This window comes from Oncorhynchus mykiss, chromosome 16 (genome assembly GCF_057628025.1).
Source record: "Oncorhynchus mykiss isolate SJ-2025 chromosome 16, ASM5762802v1, whole genome shotgun sequence".
NCBI lineage: Eukaryota > Metazoa > Chordata > Actinopteri > Salmoniformes > Salmonidae > Oncorhynchus > Oncorhynchus mykiss.
In genome coordinates, this window is record NC_143037.1 from 49,627,421 (window position 1) to 49,652,469 (window position 25,049).

General features: G+C 47.0%; 1 protein-coding gene across 4 annotated transcripts; it reads left to right on the forward strand.

Annotated features, from left to right (window-relative positions):
- Positions 1 to 4,053: 4,053 nt before the first annotated feature.
- Positions 4,054 to 23,485, forward strand: LOC110492776 (lysine-specific demethylase 5C). 4 transcript variants are annotated; one of them, XM_021567257.3, is made up of 28 exons: positions 4,054 to 5,041; positions 6,376 to 6,523; positions 6,778 to 6,855; positions 7,327 to 7,449; positions 7,625 to 7,795; positions 7,993 to 8,127; positions 10,363 to 10,422; positions 11,459 to 11,582; positions 11,722 to 12,002; positions 12,355 to 12,513; positions 13,671 to 13,790; positions 13,951 to 14,109; positions 14,311 to 14,492; positions 14,735 to 14,897; positions 16,377 to 16,496; positions 16,633 to 16,827; positions 17,094 to 17,275; positions 17,371 to 17,495; positions 19,039 to 19,186; positions 19,272 to 19,356; positions 19,493 to 19,866; positions 20,025 to 20,163; positions 20,384 to 20,563; positions 20,820 to 20,939; positions 21,157 to 21,991; positions 22,087 to 22,286; positions 22,443 to 22,616; positions 23,185 to 23,485. In XM_021567257.3, coding segments are annotated over exons 1-28 (4,791 nt in total). In that variant the 5' UTR covers positions 4,054 to 5,039; the 3' UTR covers positions 23,194 to 23,485. The 4 variants fall into 4 exon arrangements, with proteins under 4 accessions (XP_021422932.3, XP_036801735.2, XP_036801733.2 ...); XM_036945838.2 differs by having other exon boundaries at positions 4,074 to 5,041; positions 7,996 to 8,127; XM_036945840.2 differs by lacking the exon at positions 10,363 to 10,422 and having other exon boundaries at positions 4,056 to 5,041.
- The last annotated feature ends 1,564 nt before the right edge of the window (positions 23,486 to 25,049 follow it).

The following is a 25,049-nucleotide window of genomic DNA, read 5'->3' on the forward strand; positions in this document are numbered from 1 at the left end:
GCAAGGATATGCATATTCTTGATACCATTTGAAAGGAAATACTTTGAAGTTTGTGGAAATCTGAAATGAATGTAGGAGAATAACAGATTTGATCTGGTAAAAGATAATACAAAGAAAAAATGGTGTGTTTTCGTGTATTTTTTTTGTACCATCTTTGAAACACAAGAGAAATGCCATAATGTATTATTCCAGCCCTGGAGCAATTGAGATTTTAGCCACTAGATGGCAGCAGTGTATGTGCAAAGTTTAAGACTGATCCAATGAACCATTGCATTTCTGATCAAAATGATGTATCAAGACTGCCCAAATGTGCTTAATAATTGGTTTATTAATAACTTTTCAAGTTCATTACTGTGCACTCTCCTCAAGCAATAGCATGGTATTATTTCACTTTAATAACTACTGTAAATTAGACAATGCAGTTAGATTAACAAGAATTTAAGATTTCTGCCTATATCAGATATTTATATGTCCTGGGAAATGCTATTGTTGCTTACAACCTCATGCTACGTTAGCTCAACTGTCCTGCGGGGGACCCACCAATCCTGTAGAGGATATAGGTCCTGGATGGCAGGAACCTTGGGCCCGAACCTGGGACCGTTAGGCTCTACAGAGGGTGCACAACTGAGCAAGAGGACAAGTACATTACTGTGTCTAGTTTGAGAAACAGATGCCTCACAAGTCCTAAACTGGCAGCTTCATTACACAGTACCCGCAAAAAAACAGTCTTAACGTCAACAGTGAAGAGGCGACTCCAGGATGCTGGCCTTCTAGACAGAGTTGCAAAGAAAAAGCCATATCTCAGACTGGCCAATAAAAAATTAAGATGGGCAAAAGAACACAGTAGACAGAGGAACAGAGGAACAGAGGAACTCTGCCTAGAAGGCCAGCATCCCCGAGTCGCCTCTTCACTGTTGACGTTGAGACTGGTGTTTTGCGGGTACTATTTAATGATTCTGCCAGTTGAGGACTTGTGAGGAGTCTGTTTCTCAAACTAGACACTCTAATGAGCCAGTTTGCGCTGTTCTGTGAAGGGAGTAGTACACAGCGTTGTTCGAGATTTTCCGTTTCTTGGCAATTTCTCACATGGAATAGCCTTCATTTCTCATAACAAGAATAGACGGATAAGTGTCAGAAGAACGTTCTTTATTTCTGGCCATTTTGAGCCTGTAATCGAACCAGCAAATGCTGATGCTCCAGATACTCAACTAGTCTAAAGAAGGCCAGTTTTATTACTTCTTTAATCAGCACAACAGTTTTTAGCTGTGCTAACATAATTGCAAAAGGGTTTTCTAATGATCAATTAGCCTTTTAAAATTATAAACTTGGATTAGCTAACACAACATGCCGTTGGAACACAGGAGTGATGGTTGCTGATAATGGGCCTATGTACTCCTATGTAGATATTCCATTAAAAATCTGCCGTAAAAACACAGAACGTGTGAAATATGGGTTTACTTCTCTGCTATTTAAATCTGAAATCAGAATGTTAAACATCTTCTACCAATTCAACAATACAGCTGTTTTGGTAACTGCATCAACTACTTTCTCTCAACATTTACAAACAAATACAATTTTGTCCACTTTCCCAACAACTTACATAAAAACTATAAGCTTATGAAATCTTGGTCTGCTTCTCTGTTTTTCCAATCTGATCAATCAAATGATATCACTGGGAGAGCCCATTTAACTTTTATTTAAGACTGATTGTGCCACACAGCTCACCCCAACCCATAAAAATAGCCCGCTATAACAACCCTCACACTCACTAATCAAACTACAATAGTGACCCCACTTCCTATAGCTAACCTGGCCATGGCCTACCTGTCTTAAACATGAACTATTACTACTTTAAAGTACCTCTACTAGAAGTTCCGGGGCTACTTAGGCTCCTCCATGCACCTTTTCTTATGAAAATAACGCCATTTATTTGCAGTATAACTATTGGAATTAGGCCAGGCATGCAAAAGACAAATTGTTTGTTTATCAATAGATTGTTGTGTTTCTATGTCCTGCCTTGGTATAGGTTCTGAGATTAAATAGGTGTCACACCCTGACCTGTTTCACCTGTCTTGTGCTTGTCTCCACCCCCCTCCAGGTGTAACCAATTAGCCCCTGTGTATTTATAATTTTATCTATAATTTCTCTTCATATGACAAGGTTTGAAAAGGATTTGCCAGTAGATTGATTCATGATGATGACTGCTTGTCTCGCTTGCTAGCTAAGATTTTGAAAGTATGACGTTGACATGATCATTCAAGCTTCAATGCGATACCATTCTCCTTCCGTGGCCACCAACTGCTCTTAAACGCAGGGAAAACTAAATGCATGCTATTCAACCGATCACTGCCCGCACCTGCTCGCCCGTCCTGCATCACTACTCTGGACGGCTCTGACTTAGAATACGTGGACAACTACAAATACCTAGGTGTCTGGTTAGACTGTAAACTCTCCTTCCAGACTCACATTATGCATCTCCAATCCAAAATTAAATCTAGAATCGGCTTCCTATATCGCAACAAAGCATGCTTCACTCATGCTGCCAAACATACCCTCGTAAAACTGACCATCCTACCGATCCTCGACTTCGGTGATGTCATCTATAAAATAGCCTCCAACACTCTACTCAAAAAACTGGATGCTGTCTATCACAGAGCCACCCGTTTTGTCACCAAAGCCCCATACATTACCCACCATTGCGACCTGTACGCTCTCGTTGGTTGGCCCTCGCTTCACACGCGTCGCCAAACCCACTGGCTACAGGTTATCTACAAGTCGCTGCTAGGTAAAACCCGGCCTTATCTCAGCTCACTGGTCACCATAGCAGCACCCACTCGTAGCACGCACTCCAGAAGGTATATCTTACTGGTCACCCCCAAAGCCAATTCCTCCTTTGGTCTTCTTTCCTTTCAGTTCTCTGCTGCCAATGACTGGAACGAACTGCAAAAATCTCTGAAGCTGGAGACTCATATCTCCCTCACTAGCTTTAAGCACCAGCTGTCAGAGCAGCTCACAGATCACTGCACCTGTACATAGCCCATCTATCTACCTCATCCCCATACCATATTTATTTATTTATCTTGCTCCTTTGCACCCCAGTATCTCTACTTGCACATTCATCTTCTGCACATCTACCATTCCAGTGTTTAATTGCTATATTGTAATTACTTCGTCACCATGGCCTATTTATTGCCTTAACTCCCTTATCTTACCTCATTTGCACTCACTGTATATAGACTTTTTGTTTTCTTTTGTTCTACTGTATTATTGACTGTATGTTTTGTTTATTCCATGTGTAACTCTGTGTTGTTGTAAGTGTCGAATTGCTATGCTTTATCTTGGCCAGTTGCTAATGAGAACTTGTTCTCAACTAGCCTACCTGGTTAAATAAAGGTGAAATATAAAAAATCCAATCAAAGCTACGGTAGATATAACGCGATTTGATGTTATTTTATCTGTGGCTATGACCTTGAGCCTTCTTTGATGGGCACTTCTAATGTAAATCTTTGGCAGCACCCAAGGGTGCCTGAACTTTCTTGATCTCCCTGTAGATTTTGCGGCGACAAGTGTCCAGATGAGTGACAGAACACGGAGCCAATGATGGCGCAACTAGAGAAGATTACCAACCCATACCCTTTGTATTTTCCCTGGCTGCCCCTCCACCACAGAAAGCACTGAGCTAGGCTGAAATACATGCATTTTGGAGCTGCCTTACTCAAGAAAGCAAAAAAGAGACCATGTTTTCAGCAGCTTTATTAATTCAATTTTAAAAAATTACATTGTTTGCAAACTTATATGTTATTTTGTATTTTTATTATTATTTTTTGCTATACACGTGGGGCTCTGCCCCCACCTGCCCTGAATGAGTCTCCACTGAAAATGGTTAGGGTTATGTTATGGTTCGGTTAGGGTTATGGGTAGGGGTTAAGTTTAGGGTAGAGACAGCCCAAGGATTCTGGACAGCACTGAGCCTTTATAGCTACTGTAAACTGTGTACGTGCCTAATACCATGCCAGTAGGTATTAACTAATACCACGCCACCTGCGTGCATGCATGCACTTCTGCCATCCTCCACATCAGCATTTTTTAAACAATGACACACGTTTTAAACTATGTACTAATTTTAAGCGTGTATTAGTAAATAATTCCGTGAATGGGTATCATAATTTGTGAAGTAAGTCAAAATCTGAGAAAATGCGTCTCCGAACTACTTTCTCTAAATCGAACGAACGTGGAGGGACTAATTCCTGCCCTCTCTTCCACTCAAATAACTAAGCTGTCGTAGTAGTTGAGAGACTTGAGGTTGCGCTTAGGCAATGATGAAACTAAGATGGCGTTTAAACCCAGACAGGATGAACGGGGGATAGCGAAATTGGTCACAAATTGATTTGATGGGGACATCATTCTCACAGAGATACTCGTTTACAAGCAAACGAGTCTTCAAAGTGGATCATCTTTACACTTATAATCAAACAGAAGTGGGTATATGGGGGAAGCGACGCTGAAAACGGGCAACTTTACGTGAGCTATCTGGACCTTGCTCGCTAGCTAACGTTAGCTCGTAACATTACTAGCTTCAGTAGCTAGCTAACCAGCGACAGCTCGCTAACGTAGGTAACGTTAGCCAGCCGAGCTAAACAACAACAACACTGTCAACAGGGAGGAGGGTAGTCTCAGGAGAAATAATTGTCTACGGGATTGTCCGGAGTATTTTGATTAAAAATAAAACAATTAATATCTGTCTTGGGACAGGTACGAAACAGAGAAGGAACCAATATTTCCAGTGAAACTTCCACGCCAATTCGCAGTGCTACCCGAGACCGGAGGTGCTGCCTGGGATGGGCTGAAAAGTGGAGGCCGTAACGTTAGCTTCAGCCACAGTAATCGTGACCCAGTGCTGAACAATAGACCCCGTGAGCTTTCAAGACACCTACACCGCCCATCATATTATTGGTGACACCTGAGTCCATAATTTCCTCTGATCACGTTGAACGTGTCAGGCAGAGTTGCTGTCCAAGTGCCAGCTAACGTTATCTAACATGTAAGTCTAATAACGTTAGCTATACTCTAGCTAGCCATATTTCTTATCCGGAAAGTTAGCTAAGATGCTAGCTAGAGAAATCATAGTTAGCAACTAACCAACTAACTACAGTGAAACTTAAAGTAAACCAAACAGCTTGGGATTGTTGTAGCCTGTCAGTCACCAAGGACCTCCCGTTATGTAGTTAGCTATGTGACAAATGACCCATATTTTGTGATGTTTGACAATGGCTATATTCATTTGTTTCTTAACTTGAATCCCCATATTTGGTCTTGCGTGGATGGATGCAATCAGGCCTTTAAATCCTGTGACGTTTTATGTTGAGATTAGGGGCTTTAGCTATATGTAGAGAATATGTCCAGCATTTGTGTAGGAATCTTCCTCAAATGTCTTTATCATTATTTTCTATTGAAATGAAATGTAGGAGGCCATCAGATGGGTTCTGTGAAATCAATTGTAGGAAACAAACCATATCCCAGACAGTCTTTTTATATCACCAAGTATCAACATACTTTGTTAGTTAGGGTATTATTTTCTGTTGATGACCAAACACCAATTTGACCTTATGAGACAAGAATGGCACCATGTAAGAAGTGCATTATTTGCTGTGTCTGTAAGGTAGGGGGAGGGGAGAACAGTTACAAAGACCGCCTCCCCCATATTGGGTTAACAGGTTTGGGGATTTGGTGTTTTACTAGATTGAAGGTTCCATGATGTTCCAAAGACTTGTTCCAACTATTAGAACATGATTCAATTCAAATACATTATTCACAAGTAGAAGAATCATGTAATGTTTGTAAAACAATGGCAATTCAAAATTGTAGGTTGTGTCACTTTGATCTGATGAAAAACATACTCTAAAGCGTTGTTAATGTATCCATTACATTTATGGTACTGTACATATTAATTTTTGAAGAACTGGTAATCCCATAAGGAAAAATCCCGTGTGATTATTTTCTCCTTAGCCTAATTTTGAGCCCAAAGTGGATATTTTCAAGAAATGCATTTGAAATATACAATTTTTATAGTAAATGTGTTATGTAGAATGCACTGTTTACAAAGACTCCAATAACTACATAACTACATAAACAATCTTAGGTTTGGGGTTATGATCGGGTAAGATGGTTTTTCCAGCCTTATAAGACAAGAATCAATGCGTAGTCTATATATAGGGCCTGTATCATTCATTGTAATTACCATTGATTAGCAAGAACTCTTATATTTTGCCCGGACTTCTCATGGTGAAGTTATTTTGACTGCCAATCTGCTTAGCTAAGTAAGTAGCTGCACTGTGCAGTGACTTGACATGCAGATTTGACCTTACCTGTTGCCAGGGCGATGGAGGGGGAAGATTTTGTGCCTCCTCCAGAGTGCCCAGTGTTCGAGCCGTCATGGGAGGAGTTTCAGGATCCCCTGGGCTACATTGCCAAGATCCGTCCAATTGCAGAGAAGTCTGGAATCTGCAAGATTCGTCCTCCTGCTGTAAGTGTTAACTGGTGACATGCATCTATCATGTAACCCCATGAAACCTGTGGGGAGTTGAATATGGTTGTTTTCCTCTTCCCTTAACCAATCTGGTGTAGTCTCACTGTTATTTGTGTTTCTTTGTGTGTCTAGCAAACACAAGTACATGTTCTCTTTCTTACAAGCTGAGCACAGGATTGAGGGATTGCAGGATGACAAGTGTTTACATCAAACATAGACAGACATTGATCAAAGCTTTCCTTTCCCCACAGGACTGGCAGCCACCCTTTGCTGTGGAGGTGGATAGCTTCCGCTTCACACCCCGTATACAGAGACTTAATGAGCTGGAGGTTCGTCTCTCTCCTCATATATTGTATCATTGTATAGTTGAGTCTCAGAAATGGAATGAATAGAACGGCCATCCCCATTCAAGTCAATGATGGATAATGGGTAGACTGGCATCCATTTTGAGTGTATCCATGCCAGGAAGTAAAAGCAGGAAGTGTACCTGTGCTGTGAGTCAACTCAACTGACATTACACAAAATACATTCCATTGCATGAGCTACATCAGTTCGATTTTATTTAATTTTTTTACAAATCATGCTATGTTACCATGGCAATCCATCATCAGGCAGCCATTGCTCATGTTAACATGAGTTTATTAGTCACATTGCCAGGGTTAGAGCTTCCAAGCCTGTTCTATTGCTATGGGTTGATATTGAAGAACTGTTTTAGAATGTTCTGGTTGACCCAAAGATTATATTTTAGTTTTCAGTCCATTCTAATAATATTCAATCCTGACCCCCCCCCCCCCCCTTAGGCGGAGACACGAGTCAAGCTAAACTACTTGGACCGGATCGCCAAGTTCTGGGAGATCCAGGGATCCTCTCTCAAGATCCCGAACATCGAGAGGCGCATCCTGGACCTCTTCAGCCTGTCCAAGGTGCCAAAGCTGACTGACCCATTTAAAATTTCTCAGTAAACCCCCTGTTGCATGTCTAATTTCTGTAAAACTAAAAAATAAGACCTGTTGAGACTCTTACCATTGCTAACACTATCCAATAGTACTTTAGCCAGTAAAACTGAGTTGTCCGCACTTATATTATTTTGTGTTGTAGGTTGTGATAGAGGAGGGAGGGTTTGATATAGTCAGTAAGGAGAGGCGCTGGGCTCGCGTGGCCCAGAAGCTTGGCTACCCTCCAGGCAAGAACATTGGCTCCCTCCTGCGCTCACACTACGAGAGGATTGTCTACCCCTTTGAGGTGTTCCACACTGGTGCCAGCCTGCCGGTAACGCTACTCACCCACTTTGCTCCTGCTCTTTTGTGCTTACACAAGCAATCAATCAACTCTGATCTATCAAACAGAATTTGACATGCATTGACTTACATTCTTTATTTGTTAAGTCAGTTGCACTGTTTATAAATGGTGTCCATCCATAGTCATGAATGTTGAAGAGGGTTTAACCCCAGGATTTCTGTGTGTAGCAGACTAAGCCAAAGCTATATGATGGAGAGGAGGTGCATAGAGAATACAAGCCCCACTCCATCCCCCTACGCCAGTCTGTCCAGCCCTCCAAGACGAGCAGCTACGGACGCAGAGCCAATCGTCTCCAGCCAGACGTGAGTGACAACACACAAGCTCCAATGACCGACGTACATAATTTCCCTCTTAACAGTATCAGTCGTGTGTGTAGTTCACAGATACTAATATAAGTTGGTTAATTTTACTCATTTCCATGATCGTGTTGATAGTTCCAAAGATGTAAGCATTCACTCTCCACAACCATAATCTGTTAGTAGCCATATTTAACCAGTCTCGTTCAGGAATGGGGTCCAAATCTATTCATTGGGTGGTGATGTACTGTCTTCTGAGAACTGCTAGTGAAACTACTGATCTGCACCGGTTCACAGATCTCAGCTAGGGTAACACCTGCCATTAACACATGTTACTCATAGGTTTTTCACACTGATTGTTTTATCTTCTAGGTACACATCAGTGACTGATTTGGTTAGGCAGGAAGATAAAGTTGTCATACGCCCATAGAATCATGTAATAATACTCATCTCTTACTTTTCATTCAATATCGTTGTATTCCTAAATTAATCCGATTTGAAATGGCGTAATACCAAATTAGTCATTAATCCAAATGAATTGAATCTGAGTTACAGCTCTTTCTCTCCAAATTGGAAAGGAACATCTAGATGAACCCGACGATGCGCTCAGAATGCAACCAGCATGCTTGCTCTGTGTACCGCTATGCTGCTGCTATGGTGTCTGCTGCTACTGCCTTTTGCCCCATGTTATATGCTATATGTCACCCTATATCTCCCTCTTCCTTTCTCTCCTTCTTTCCCTCTTTCAACACCACCGATTGTTCATTTTGGTACCCCTGCCATTGAACATTGCTAACCCATTGTAGTTTACCTGTAGGGTACCCATGTCTTTCACCCATAGAATACATTTTGTTTGTACCATTTTGCATTTTAAAGTGGTGGTGTGGTGAGATCTTTTTGATTTGCTTCCTTGTATGCCTTACTCCAGATTTGATTTGAACAATGGCGATGCTTAAAGGGATGGTGTGATATTTTGGACATCTCCTTACCCAGAGTTAGATGAACTCATGGATACCAGAGTCTGCCTCCAGTATGAAGGACGTTTAAGGTCGTTTCGTGTGTGTGAAAGAGCGCTTTCATAACCGCTTCAAGACAAATTAGCAATGAACAGTAGCTTATTTTCCAAATATTCCAACCTAAGAAGGTATTGTCCTAAAGTTGCCGCTTTCAAGAATGAAAGTCGATAGCCTAGTGTATTATTTGCAATTTATTTTACGAGGCAACTATTGTCCAGGATTGTATAGACTAACATAACTCACTAAGACAAGCCCGGTCCTGATCAAACTCCCATCATTTGTGTGTCACACAGACACACACAAACCTGTTCCGTGCTGAAGCTCCTCTACTAGAAAAGAAAGCCCAGGCTTTCAACAACTTTATCTTATGTCGTGATTCGTACTAGTTGTAGCATTCCATTCCACACGGTTATTTTAACCAAGTTTAAAAAAGAAAGAGAAAAAAAATTGTTTCAAATAAATGCGAATAGTTTGGTTGGTCAATATAAGTGTTTTATGGGTACATAATCATGATGGGACATAGGTTGCCCAGCTGTAACTGGAAATCTACCAGAACAGCTAGCACTGGCTGCAGAGCCATACAAATGGTGTCCGTGATTTAATCTGACCCTGGGTAAGTAGAGAAAGGGCTTAAAATCTTGCACTGTCCCATTAAACTTTACACTGAGATGTCATCGGATTGGTCAGAGCCCACCATAAGAATCTGATGATATGGTTTTGTTTTAAACCCACGTTTGCATCCCTGTGTGTGTTTAATTTTCTGCTGAAATGTTTTATTACCTAGGCCAGGGGTCTCCAACCCTGTTCCTGGAGAGCTACCCACCAGTGGACTTTCGCCCCAACCCAAGTTGTCACTATCATAGTTCAGCTTATCAACCAGCTAATTGATTAGAATCGGGTGTGCTAGATGAGGGTTGGCATGAACCAGCTCTCCAGGTACAGGGTTGGAGAGACCTAGGCTATGCGTTCTCTGAGGGCTCAGTTCTAAACAGATCAAAAATACCTTGTGATGTGATCAGTACAAGCAAAGCTATATTTGGCAAATACATGGTCTACCCACGCCTGTTACAGTCAAACACAAGTCATTCTATTTCATCACACCAGATTTCCATCTCTTCATATACATTTTCACTCTTCCAATGGCTGTTTTTTTTCTTCTCCTCAGCCATTTCTTTTTCTTCCTCCTCCTGTCTCAGTTCTTTGTTGCTGTTGTCTTCCTATGCAGGGTCCAGAGGATTCTGCCCCCCACCCTCTCTCCACTGGCTCTCAACACATCTCTACATCGGTACTGCCTGTCTCTCTTGAGCACAATGCGAGTCCTCGCTCTGCCCTCGCCCCATGTCTCTATCTGGCTCGGTTTCTCGAGCAGCAAACCCCTCGCTCTCTCCCGGCTCTACCCTTGCCCCATGTCTCTATCTGGCTCGGTTTTTCTAGCAGCAAACCTCTCTCTCTCTCTCACTTTTTTTTTTTTTTGCGGCAGGGCCCTTGTCGTCCTTTTCTAACTCTTAGCAAACATCACCATTCAACAGCCTAGCATCAAGCTTTCGCTGTCTTTAGCCCTTATCCCACTCACTCACCCACCCACTCACTGTTTGTCCCTGGCAACAACTTATGCAAATGCATAAGCAATTATCTGTCTTGCCTGTACTTGTTTATGAAATCAGTGTGAATCGCTCTCTCTCCTCTTATCTCTTTTCTGTTAGTCAGTCTCTGTGCGTCCTTTCTTAATGCTTCCATTCCCTCACTTCTGCAGCGCTATTGTGTGACTGCATGTGTTCTGCTGAGTGCAGTTGAACTCCAGTGGGTTGTGTTTGACAAGAACCCTGTTAGACACTCCACTTGGCCTTTTGAGAAAGTAAAATATTTGGAAAATGCAAACGCAGCTTTGTGCATTTTATGCTCTGAATCATTGCCCCTTCAAAAGTTTTACAGATTTCGGATCTGAGGCAGATGACGCCTCACAACCTCGACTTGAGTGCATTTTTAATTGTATTAATCACTCAGCTGAGTTAAGACTTGTATGTAGGTTCCCCAAATTAGTTTCCTTTATTGGTACGTGTGTCTAGACGTGTGTTTGGATGCTTTTTCTTATAACACGGTGGTGGATCGTTACCTTTGTTTAATAACTGTCAATACACAAAGATGTACTGTATGGAGAGGTTGTACTCTCCTTGCTGACCCTCTAGTACTACTATTCTACCTTATCCTCACACCATCTCCTGACCCCTCTGCTTCTCCATTCCCTCTCAGTATACCTGAAAGTGTATTGGTGTTGCTCCCATCGCATCTCCCTACTGACTTTTTGCCATCTGTCACCCTAGCCTGATCCCACAGAGGAGGACATAGAGAAGAATCCAGAGCTGAAGAAACTACAGATCTACGGTGCAGGGCCTAAGATGATGGGGCTAGGACTGGTGCCCAGGAATAAGAGCATTCCCAAGAAAGGTAACACAAATCTGCTACAGCTCTTCACCTCCCCTAGTTGGGTCTGAAATGTGGGCTCTGGTCATAAAGTAGTATCATATAGAATACGGTGCAATTTTGGATGCATGTAGACCACTTCTCCGATTTCCCCTCCTTCCAGAAGAGCTGCCTCAGACTGTGACTGTCCGGGCTGCAGCTCCTGCTGTCCAGGTCAAGGAGCAGCCAGGGGAGGTCAAAGAGAAAGGAGGAGATGGCAGCACAACCACAACAGCTCCTCCTCCCTCTGATGCCACGATAAAGAGTGAGGTGAAGAAAGAGGAAGAGAAACATGAAGGTGGAGCAGCTCATGACAGCGGGGACCAAGACAGTGGTGAAAACGGTGACGGGCCCTGCACCAAGATGACCATGAGGCTGAGACGTAACCTCGGCAACCCTCAGTTTGTAAGGGCCTTAGCCTCCATTCACGCGTATGAGCAAGTTATACAGGCACAGATTAAGGCTTATCCTGGACTAAGAAGCATGGTCACTGGAGATTCTCTGTCTGGGAATCCAGCCCTGTAGATTATGTCTGATCCAAAATCAGATGTTATAGCTATTCGAATCATAAGGTGGCAATTTAAATGGGGAAATAAATAAAGCTAGTTGAAAACCATCTATGCTGCCAGTAATTTAATGGGTAAACAATTTACATGTAATATGTTGTTAGTCAGCTCCTTTCTAACATATTTGAGTGTGGCAATTTAAATGCAGAACTTTAAATCTGTTTCACTTATCTGTTCTGTGTTCTGCTAAGGTGGATTCGTTTGTGTGCCGGATGTGTGGCCGTGGCGACGAGGATGAGAAGCTCCTGCTGTGTGACGGTTGTGATGACAACTACCACACCTTCTGTCTGCTGCCCCCTCTCACTGAGGCCCCCAAGGGCAACTGGCGCTGTCCAAAATGTGTGGCTGAGGTGAGAGCGTCATGAACCACGTTTCCATCCACAGAGTAGTCATACCGTCTATGAATAAATGATTACGACAGCTGTGATGGAAACAGGAAGTTTCGGTACAATTTCATAAATGCCACCAGATAATTTGTTCAATCGACATAGTGGGATCTGTTTGTGTCTGTAAAAGTAATTACCTGTATGGGAGAAATGGCAGTGAAAATGTTATTTTTAAAAAAATGAGTAAATATTGATATATTAACCATCATATCGAAGTAAACTTGGAGTCACGCGATGGCATGTGTGGTCCTCTCACTACGACTCGGGAAACCATGCAGTGTATTAGGCTACAGATGAAATAAGTTATGGTGAACTTCACAGGGTGGTGAAAGTGCACAGTGATGAGCTTGATGCCCCTTTCAATAAATACGGAGGGTCTTATTCTGGTGACATGATGATTGATGCTTGACTGCTGTTTAACAAATGTAAATATTATCTTGTCTTATCTATAATAATGTCATACTATCATACCCCCCACTGAATCTGCCAGCTGTTGGCTAGAGTGCACGTGCGTAGACCAGAGTAGACTTATTATCTATTTTACCCAACATTTTCTGTGACAAAACTATCAGTAGAGTAGAAAATGTGATGGAAACGCATCGAACTTTCAGTTTTTTTTATTCGGTACATGAGAAAGTCCATTTTGTGTGCACTTCCTCATCACACACTGATTTGGTGGAAACACGCATATTTTCTTTATGCAGATATTTGAATAGTCACATTCATCTGTCACCGATTGGATGGAAAACTAGCTTTTGAGACCCACAACATCCTGTTTTCAAACAAACATCCTGCTTTGTGGCTGCAGCCATCCACCGTCTCATTAATCTGGAGCCTCTGTGTGTATATTGAGGAGTCTGGAGTCATTGACGCAGTTTTCTGGTAGATGTAGCTTGTAGGGGAAACGTGTGTTTGATGGAACCCGGGGCTGGATGCCTGGTCAGGAGAATTCTGTCTATTGAACACAGGCTATTGTAAATCTGACATGTAAACCTGTCAGGAAAAACTCTGGGCATAAACTTTTACATTCTAGTCATCTGTATGTCTGGTAACTATTTGATTTTCCTCCATCCAAGCCATTTCTCCAATGGCCTCTTGTCTGCCTCTCTTCTTCCCTCCAGGAGTGTAAGAGGCCAGCGGAGGCCTTTGGTTTTGAGCAGGCTACTAGGGAATACACCCTGCAGAGTTTTGGGGAGATGGCCGACACCTTCAAAGCAGACTACTTCAACATGCCTGTCCATGTAAGTGCGCCTGTACAAACTATAAATGAATGCTTTGCTCTGATGTGGAGATAAACTAGTCCTTACTGATGAAGACATGCTAGTTGATTATTTCGATACATTATTCTTCTCCCATATGAGTTTTTTTGTTGTTGTGTTTGTTACAAATGTCTGTGTGTAGATGGTTCCGACAGAGCTGGTGGAGAGAGAGTTCTGGCGGTTGGTCAGTAGTATAGAGGAGGACGTGACAGTGGAGTATGGAGCCGACATCCACTCTAAAGAGTTTGGCAGTGGATTCCCCATGAACAACGGCATGAAGAACCTCTCACAAGAGGAAGCGGTAACTAGCTATCAGCCTTTTCATATTTCACTCATGTTGTCATCTACTTTTATTAGTTCTTTAAATATACAGTGTTTGTCTATTCCGCTCTCATCGATATGCCATTAATATGATCCTTGTACAACATGTATAAGACAATATATATTTCCTCCAGAACTAAACCTGCACAGTTTAGTCTGACCCTCTTGCTGCCCTCTGCAGGACTATGCCCGGAGTGGCTGGAACCTGAACGTGATGCCAGTTCTGGAGCAGTCCCTGCTGTGCCACATCAACGCAGACATCTCTGGCATGAAGGTGCCCTGGCTCTACGTGGGCATGGTCTTCTCCGCTTTCTGCTGGCACATCGAAGACCACTGGAGCTACTCCATCAACTACCTGCACTGGTAAAGAGGACACTAACTGTACAGTACACAAAACATTACAACCCCTACAGGTGACATGGGGCATTAATAGGTAGTTCATCTGTAGATGTTTGAGATAGCTTTATACAGGACTATGTACTGACTGATAGATATGGTTAGTGAGAAACGCTGTTCTCATCTCCCCCTCTCTCTGTTCCTCTCTCTCTCCCCTCGCTGTTCCCTTTACCTCTCCCTCCTCTCTCTGTCCCCCTCTCCTCCTCCAGGGGTGAGCCTAAGACGTGGTACGGGGTTCCCTCTGTAGCAGCAGAGCAGTTAGAGGAGGTGATGAAGAAGCTGACCCCAGAGCTGTTTGAGTTCCAGCCTGACCTCCTCCACCAGCTGGTCACTATTATGAACCCCAACATCCTCATGGCTCACGGGGTCCCGGTAAGTCACACACACACACACACACCAGAGTATGTGAGCAGAGAGTGGAGGGTGCCCAATTTGACTGGAGCATGGAGCGAGTTTCCCAAAGGCTGGAGCATCGGCCTTCTCACCCTCTCCAATTTCACTTCACAAGCTCAGGGCATGCCCCGCCCAGCATGCATTTGTAGTCTACTTGTTTGCTCCTCTAGCCCCTTGCTGTCGCTACTGTCATGGAGTTAAATATTTTCATAAAGACACTGATATAAAACACAGCTGCTAAATCAAGGTGACTTACAAAGATGAGGACCAAGAGAGGGAGTGCAGTGATGTAATGTCCACAACTAAAGAATCATTGTGGAATCTGAAAAGACAGGTATCCCGAAAGCATGAGCGTGTCCTTGGTACGTGCACAGGCTAACACAAAGGAATGAGATGGGTAGTTAGCGAAGTGTGTCGTTGTAGCAAAGTATTTCTAAACCAAAAATCTGATCTCTTAAAATGTTTGTTCTGTTATGTAGACAACAGGCAGTCATTGATTTTGGCCCTATAGGCCTGGCATATTACCTCTTTCAAGGAGCTTTCTGTTTTTATAGGGTTATTTTACTTCAAATCCTTTAGGCCTACATACATACAGAAGAACTGCCTACCCAGCCTGTCAAGAGTGGCCAAAAGGGTGTTTATCATCCCCAGTGGCTCCACAAGGCTGCTGGCCTGCTCTCCAGGCACCATCACATGAGCCTGAAGACACAGACTGGCCAAACTTGTGTTTTTAAAATTGAATTCCAAGGCGCTGTAGATGGAGCCTAGTAAAGCAATTTATAGACACTAATGATTTAATAAAACAAGTTTGATCAAATGCTGAGCGCTTAAGGTCCCTGCCAGCCTAGTGTGTCGTACTTGCAAATGCTTCACAATTTTTCTTGAAGTCTTTAAATAATATAGCCTAAATCAATTTTTTTATCTTAGCCCTCCCGTCTGGTTCCTGTTTTAAATACCGTTTAATACGACATGAGCGCTTCTTAGACACCTTTTCATGTTCTTTATTAAAATACTTTTCATTAAAATCATATGGTTTGTTTTCAGTACTTCAAAACCAGATGGTAGGTAGTTACAAAAATAGATGGGTGTCTAAAAAGTGATTTTAATGAATGGAGCGTATATGGAGCGACGTGGCGTACCGCTCCATGGGCGGCTTTTCCAACCTCTCAACTCCACTCACATACTGACACACACTTAGGATTGCAAGTAACACACACAACCTCTCAACTCCACTCACATACTGACACACACTTAGGATTGCAAGTAACACACACAACCTCTCAACTCTACTCACATACTGACACACACACACTTAGGATTGCAAGTAACACACACAACCTCTCATACCCATACTACACCTCCATAATATTATGGAGTTGAGATTATGACAAATAAATGCGAGATATATTTGTGGACGATGGCTATTCTGATGAGTCCCTTGTGGCATTTGATCGACAGGTTGTGCGCACCAACCAATGTGCTGGCGAGTTTGTCATCACTTTCCCCAGAGCCTACCACAGCGGCTTCAATCAGGGATACAACTTTGCTGAAGCTGTAAACTTTTGCACTGCAGACTGGGTAAGGCTCTCATCTGTGTCCTGAGAACTAAACTGACTCTAATCTTCCCAACTAGGTCTCTATACCTATCCTAATGGGAGTGTCGTACGTTGTTTTCAAAATGTCTCTTGCATTCAAACCCACCCCCGTCCGTCAGCTGCCCGCAGGGCGCTCCTGTATCGAGCACTACCGTCGTCTGCGACGGTACTGTGTTTTCTCCCACGAGGAGCTGACCTGTAAGATGGCCGCCTGCCCAGAGAAGCTAGACCTCAACCTGGCCGCTGCCACGCACAGAGAGATGTTCAGCATCGTCCAGGAGGAGAGGGAGCTACGCAAGGGCTTGCTGGAGCGGGTGAGACTAATACATTTGAAGGGAATGGATGTTTACTCTGGGTCTCCTATAGGCCTGTCTGTGGTTTGGTCACTGACTTGAGCACTCAGTGGAATTACTTTGTGGTGTGTGTGAGTTGTTTGATTGTTGTGGCTTCTTGCGCTATATTGACTGTTTGGTTTATGTGAGTTAGTGGTGTATGTTGTGTAATACTGACTGTGTGTGTGTGTAAAGCAGTGTTGCTTGGCTGTGTGGTTTCTTAAATCCCTGTGTGTGTGTTCTCTCAGGGCATCACAGAGGCTGAGAGGGAGGCGTTTGAGCTGCTACCTGATGATGAGAGGCAGTGTGATAATTGCAAGACCACCTGCTTCCTGTCGGCCCTGGCCTGTTCAAACTGCACTGAACGCCTCGTCTGTCTCTACCACACTCAGGACCTCTGTAACTGCCCCACAGACAAACTCTACCTCAGGTACGACTGAGTCTCTCTCGCGCTCTCTCTCTACGTAGCCTTTCTTTACCGCTAGCGCCTCACACCTGACTCCTCCAATTTCCTTCTCCCTACAGGTACAGGTACACACTGGATGAGCTGCTGGCCATGTTACACCGGCTCAAAGTGCGAGCTGAGTCGTTTGATTCCTGGGCCAACAGAGTGAAAGAGGCTCTGGAGCAGGAAGAGGGCAACAAGACAGGTCAGAACTACACACCCATAGACACAAACTATACACTTGACATGTATACCGCTCTATACTCTTGTGTGGCTGAACCACACCTCTCTAACTGAATGTCCCCAAAGAAATGTCTTAACCTCTCTGGGATCGTTCGGGACGCTAGCGTCCCACCTCGCCAACAGCCAGTGAAAGTGCAGGGCGGCAAATTCAAAATAACAGCTATAAGTATTTTACACCATTTTAAAGATACGCTTCTCGTTAATCCAACCACAGTGTCCAATTTCAAAAATGCTTTTTGGCGAAAGCAGAACATATCATTATGTTAGGTCAGCAACCAGTCACAGAAAGCATTCGGCCATTTTCCAACCAAAGAGGTGTCACAAAAAGCAGAAATATAGATACAATTAATCACTAACCTTTGACGATCTTCATCAGATGACACTCCCAGAACTCAATGTTACACAATACATGTATGTTTTGTTTGATCAAGTTCATATTTATATCCAAAAACCTCAGTTTACATTGGCGCCGTGTTCAGAAATGCCTCCAAAACATCCGGAGAAATTGCAGAGCCACATCAAATAACAGAAATACTCATCATAAACGTTGAGGAAAGATACATGTTTTACATAGAATTAAAGATAAACTTGTTCTTAATGCAACCGCTGTGTCAGATTTCAAAAAAGCTTTACGGCAAAAGCACAATATTCAATCGTCTGAGAACAGCGTTCAGCCACAAAAGCAAGCCATACAGTTACCCGCCAAGTTGTGGAGTCAACAAAAGTCATAAATAGCATTATAAATCTTCACTTACCTTTGCTGATCTTTGTCGGAATGCACTCCCAGGACTCCCACTTCCACAAGAAGTGTTCGTTTTATTCGATTACATCCATATTTATGTCCAAATCGTTTGCATTTAGTTCACTATTCCAAAGGCACAATGTGCGAGTGCAAAATCCAGACGAAAAGTCAAGAGTTCCATTACAGTTTGTAGAAACATGTCAAACGATGTTTACAATCAATCCTTAGGGTCTTTTTATAATACATCTTCTATTATATTCCAACCGGACAATAACATATTCATTACAGAGGGAAAAGAAGGCAGTAAACAACTGATTGGCCACAGCCTAGTCCACTTGTTGAAACAGCTCTTATTCGACACCCTTCCACAATAGAAGCCTCAAACAACTTTCTAAAGACTGTTGACATCTGCTGGAAGCCTTGGGAAGTGCAATCTGGCCCCATAGACACAGCATATTGGATAGGCAATAAATGAAACTACAAACCTCAGATTTCCCACTTCCTGGTTGGATTTGTCTCAGGTTTTCGCCTGCCACATGAGTTATGTTATACTCTCAGACATCATTCAAACAGTTTTAGAAACTTCAGAGTGTTTTCTATCCAATACTAATAATAATAAGCATATATTAGCATCTGGGACAGAGTAGCATGCAGTTTACTCTGGGCACCTTATTCATCCAAGCTACTCAATACGGCCCCCCTGTCACCAAGAAGTTAAGAGTGAATGAAAATGCATATTGACTTTGAGTTCATGTTTCTCCAGGTGTCACGGATCTGGAGGTGCTGAAGGCAGAGGCAGCAGAGAAGAAGTTTCCTGACAACGAGCTGCTCCAGAGACTCAACACTACCCTCACTGACACACAGCACTGTCAGCAGACCAGCACTGAGCTCCTCAACAAGAAACTGACCAGGTAACACCCACTGCCATACCCAATGCATTTAGCTCCACGGTGACTCGCATACACCATGACAAACATTGCTGTGTATGTGTTACAGGAGGATGACCCTGGCTGAACTCAAGGCTCTAGTGGAGAAGATGGAGAACCTGCCCTGTGTGATAAGCCAGCTGGAGGACGTACAGGTGAGTAGCCTCCAGCTGGACCTGATCCACCAGAGAGAAACCAGTAACTCTGCTGTAGCTGTAACGTTGTTAATGTCCGGCCCTCTCTTCCTTCCCTACTTCCTCTCATTCCTTTTTAATTCCCCCTTTCTCTCAGGCGGTCCTGCGTACGATAGAGGAATTCCAGACTCAGGCCCAGGCTCTAGTGAGCGACAGGGACTGGCGGCGAGACGCCCCTCCCCCAGAGCAGCTTCAGGCCCTGTTGGAGCAGGGGGCTGGCTTACCTGTCGATACCCCTGAGTGTGAGCTCCTGAAGGGGATGCAGGAGCAGAGCCGCTGGCTAGGCGAGGTGCGCCGGACCATGGGTCCCGAGGGGAGTGAGGTGACCCTGGTGGTCCTCAGGAGCCTGATGGAGGCGGGCTGCATCGTGCCCCAGAGCGTCTCTGTGGAAACGGCCATGGCGGAGCTACAGGAGCTGCTGACGATAGCAGAACGCTGGGAGGAGAAGGCCCAGATCTGTTTGGAGCAACGGTGAGGGACACCTCATACTGACTCACTCTTTCACCACCATTCTTTCTCTCCTCACTGTCTCACCCACAGACTCATCGCTCTTTCTTTTAGACTCACTCACTGTTCTCAGGCTGTTTTGCTGTTCCTAATGTCCCCTCTCTCTCCTGGTGTGATTGCAGGCAGAAGCACCCTCTGTCCACCTTGGAGGCCATAGTGAACGAGGCCCAGCTCATCCCAGTCAAGCTGCCCAACATCCTGTCTCTCCGGGGCTGTCTGAGCCGGGCCAGGGCCTGGGTCACTGACCTGGAGGAGATCCAGGCAAGTAGCACCAACTCTTACTGTCTGTCATAACCTGGGCCACGTTCAATTGGCAAACGTTGTGCAATGTTGCAAATAGGAAATGCCTGAATACAGGTCAGATAAGTATGCTTGTTCTACAATGTACATGTCTATGACATTGTTCTGTTTAGTTGTGCCCTACTAAACGTAACCCAGGCTTGTCCTCTCTTCCTCTCACGTGTGTGTGTGTGTACTGTAGAATGGGGAGCACTACCCGTGTCTGGATGACCTGGAGGGCCTGGTGGCGATAGGGAGAGACCTGCCAGTCAGGATGGAGGAGCTCAGGCTGCTGGAGCTGCAGGTAGCCAGCGCCCACTCCTGGAGAGACAAGGCCTCCAAGACCTTCCTGAAGAAGAGCAGCCAGCACAGCCTGCTACAGGTCAGAGGTGGTGCTTGTGTGGGCCTGCTTAGTTCTTCATTTACAGCTGTTTTGCCCCGCACATATCAATCACGCTTAGTGGAGAGGGAGGGAAGCCTTGGGCCATAGATAGTCATAGTATCTATCTGCAAACTTTGTTGAACTAAGTCTTGGGTGTATGTGAACATTGTCTGCCCTGACATTCTATGTGTGTGTGTGTGTGTGAACATGTGACTCTTACAAACACCTTGAGCCTCACAACTTTGTCTTGCTGTAGGTGTTGTGTCCGTGCGTGGAGAAGCGTAAAACGAGGGGAGAGGAGACGGGTTGTTTAGATGACACCGATACCAACACTCTGGGCCTTTCTGCTCAGGACCTGAGAGACCCTGGAGCCATTGTGAGTCTGCATGGAGTCTGGCCTAGCCAGACAGTATGGCTGTCAGGTTCTAGTCTGTTCAGTGTGTTAGTGTTACCTACCAGTTTCAGAATGTCATATCCAAACAACTTGATTAGTCACAAGGCAGTTTCTATTAGGGCTACAGCGACGCTTCAGTCACATGCAAACAGCATGCAGGGACCATTAAAAAGTGCATAATCCGTCTGTCCCCCTCTAGGTGACGGCGTTTAAAGAAGGAGAGCACCAGGAGAAAGGGGCTCTGCTGAGGCTCCAGCAGGACAACCTGTCTAAACCAGGTGTGGAGAAGAAAGAGAAAGAGGTAAAAACTGAGCAGGAGGACAAGGAGAACGGAGGTGGGAGGTGGGGGGAGGACCCCATGGAGCTGGACACAGCTCTCCACTCTGAGAACTGTGGAAAGGGGAACGGGGACAGTAACCACACAACGACAGGCAGTGCCTCTCCTCCCCAGTCAGTGTGTGTGTGTGGCCGGGCGCCTCGCCCCCCTCTGCTGCGCTGCCACCTGTGTAAAGACTGGTTCCACGGTGGGTGTGTCCCGTTCCCCTCCCTCCTGCTCCCCTCCTCAGAGCCCCCCACCAACCCCCTCTGCTGGTGGGACTGGGACTCACGCTTCCTGTGCCCCCGGTGCCAGCGCTCGCGGCGCCCGCGTCTGGAGACCATCCTGGCCCTGCTGGTGGCGCTCCAGAGGCTGCCCGTCCGTCTGCCAGAGGGAGAGGCTCTGCAGTGTCTCACAGAGAGGGCCATCACCTGGCAGGGGCGCGCCAAGGAGGCACTGGACAGCCCAGAGATACAGGGGGCACTAGAGAGGCTGCAGGAGCTTAAACAGAACCAGCCTCACAGGGAGGGAGAGGAGGAGGAGGAGGATGGGAAGAAAGGGAACTCTGAGTCGGTGATAGTGCTGTCGGATTCTGAGGGAGGGGAGGGAGTGATAGACCTCACAGAGGAGAACTCTCCCAAGAAGACCCCAAAGAAAGAGATGAACGGTGGCACGCAGGCTGGATGTGAAAACGGCATAAGCCGTTACAATGTAACAGGTTAGTAGCCAATATTGTAACACCTCCAGTCCATGATGTAACCCAGGAGACTTTTTCTCCTGTGTCTGACTGTACCCCTCTGTATCTCCACCCAGGTGTGGGCTCTCTGCTGCCACTGGTCCCTTCACTAAAAGGCCCAGTGATAGAGCTGTCCCTGACCACCAGGACCCAGCTAGAGGAGTTGCAGCTGGAGGGAGACCTGCTGGAGGTGTCTCTGGACCAGACCAGCACCATCCACAGGGTCCTCCAGGCTGCTTCAGAGCCACAGAGACACACACTCCAAACACTCATACTGGTGAGTGACCAGGAAACCTTTACCATTTAGTGTATGTTGTAATAGCTTAAATCCAATTCCCATTTAGTTATAGTCAGTAGCTCTATTAGTTTTAAACTGTCTGAATAGTGTGGGTTGATGTATCATGTTTTGTCCTGCCTCCCCTTCTCTCTTCAGATTGAGCTCCAGGAGCAGAAAGGGGCGGGCCGTGGGGGGCGGGCCAAGGACAAGAGGAAGAGAAAGAGCCAGAGGGGCGACACAGGGGCGGAGGGAGGACCCCGGTCCCAGGACACCTCAGAGTCCAAGAAGACCCGGCCCCTCAACCACATTCCCATCCAGACACACCCCGAGGTAACGCTCACCCAGACACACCCCGGGGTGACGCTCACCCAAACACACCCCGGGGTGACGCTCACCCAGACACACCCCGGGGTGACGCTAACCCAGACACACCCCGGGGTGACGCTCACCCAGACACACCCCGGGGTGACGCTCACCCAGACACACCCCGGGGTGACGCTCACCCAAACACACCCCGGGGTGACGCTCACCCAGACACACCCCGGGGTGACGCTCACCCAGACACACCCCGGGGTGACGCTCACCCAGACACACCCCGGGGTGACGCTCACCCAGACACACCCCGGGGTGACGCTCACCCAGACACACCCCGGGGTGACGCTCACCCAGACACACCCCGGGGTGACGCTCACCCAGACACACCCCGGGGTGACGCTCACCCAGACACACCCCGGCACTTTTGTTTTGCTCTTTTTATTTTCTATTTTTAGTCCCTCGTGTATTTTTTAAAACTTTTGTTCGAGATAGTTGCATTACTTATTTGAAAGAAGTTGAACCAGTTAAACTCATGCTTCTCTCTCTCCAACGGTCTTTGTTTCCGTTTCTTCCTCTCCCTCAGATCTTATGATATGATTATGGATGCAACACTGGAGAAAGGAATGGTCAGACGTTTGGAGATAATAGAATGGACAGATCACTCTGGGCCGGAAGACAGCGTCAAACTGTGGAAGGAAAGATGCAGGCCATCCCCCCCTGTCTACAGCTCGCTCCCCCCCACCCGTCTACAGCTCCCCCACCCGTCTACAGCTCCCCCACCCGTCTACAGCCGCCCCCCCCGCCCCCCCACCCGTCTACAGCCGCCCCACCCGTCTACAGCCGCCCCACCCGTCTACAGCCGCCCCACCCGTCTACAGCCCCCCCCCACCCGTCTACAGCCGCCCCACCCGTCTACAGCCGCCCCACCCGTCTACAGCCGCCCCACCCGTCTACAGCCGCCCCACCCGTCTACAGCCGCCCCACCCGTCTACAGCCGCCCCACCCGTCTACAGCTCCCCCACCCGTCTACAGCCGCCCCACCCGTCTACAGCTCCCCCACCCGTCTACAGCTCCCCCACCCGTCTACAGCTCCCCCACCCGTCTACAGCTCCCCCACCCGTCTACAACTCCCCCACCCGTCTACAGCCCCCCCCCCGTCTACAGCCCCCCCCACCGTCTACAGCCCCCCCCCCCACCGTCTACAGCCCTCCCACCCGTCTACAGCCCCCCCCACCCGTCTACAGCCCCCCCCACCCGTCTACAGCCCCCTCCCCCACCGTCTACAGCCCTCCCACCCGTCTACAGCTCCCCCACCCGTCTACAGCCCCCCCCCACCGTCTACAGCCCCCCCCCCACCGTCTACAGCCCTCCCACCCGTCTACAGCCACCCCCACCAGTCTACAGCCCCCCCCCCCCACCGTCTACAGCCCTCCCACCCGTCTACAGCTCCCCCACCCGTCTACAGCCCCCCCCCACCGTCTACAGCCCCCCCCCCCCACCGTCTACAGCCCCCCCCCCCCCACCGTCTACAGCTCCCCCACCCGTCTACAGCTCCCCCACCCGTCTACAGCTCCCCCACCCGTCTACAGCTCCCCCACCCGTCTACAGCCGCCCCACCCGTCTACAGCCCCCCCCCACCGTCTACAGCCCCCCCCCACCGTCTACAGCCCTCCCACCCGTCTACAGCCCCCCCCACCGTCTACAGCCCCCCCCCACCGTCTACAGCCCTCCCACCCGTCTACAGCTCCCCCACCCGTCTACAGCCCCCCCCCCACCGTCTACAGCCCTCCCACCCGTCTACAGCTCCCCCACCCGTCTACAGCCCCCCCCACCGTCTACAGCCCTCCCACCCGTCTACAGCCCTCCCACCCGTCTACAGCCCTCCCACCCGTCTACAGCCCCCCCCCACCGTCTACAGCCCTCCCACCCGTCTACAGCTCCCCCACCCGTCTACAGCTCCCCCACCCGTCTACAGCTCCCCCACCCGTCTACAGCTCCCCCACCCGTCTACAGCTCCCCCACCCGTCTACAGCTCCCCCACCCGTCTACAGCCCCCCCACCCGTCTACAGCCCCCCCCCACCCGTCTACAGCTCCCCACCCGTCTACAGCCCCCCCCCACCCGTCTACAGCTCCCCCACCCGTCTACAGCTCCCCCACCCGTCTACAGCTCCCCCACCCGTCTACAGCTCCCCCACCCGTCTACAGCTCCCCCACCCGTCTACAGCCCTCCCACCCGTCTACAGCTCCCCCACCCGTCTACAGCTCCCCCACCCGTCTACAGCCCCCCCCCACCCGTCTACAGCCCCCCCCCACCCGTCTACAGCCCCCCCCCACCCGTCTACAGCTCCCCCACCCGTCTACAGCTCCCCCACCCGTCTACAGCTCCCCCACCCGTCTACAGCCGCCCCACCCTTCTACAGCCGCCCCACCCGTCTACAGCCCTCCCA

Bases quoted from the DNA above. Each gene is read 5' to 3' on its own strand.
- LOC110492776 (XM_021567257.3), top strand. The intron at 7,450-7,624 runs GTGCCAAAGCTG...TTTGTGTTGTAG, and splicing joins ACCTCTTCAGCCTGTCCAAG to GTTGTGATAGAGGAGGGAGG. The intron at 17,276-17,370 runs GTACGACTGAGT...TTCTCCCTACAG, and splicing joins ACAGACAAACTCTACCTCAG to GTACAGGTACACACTGGATG.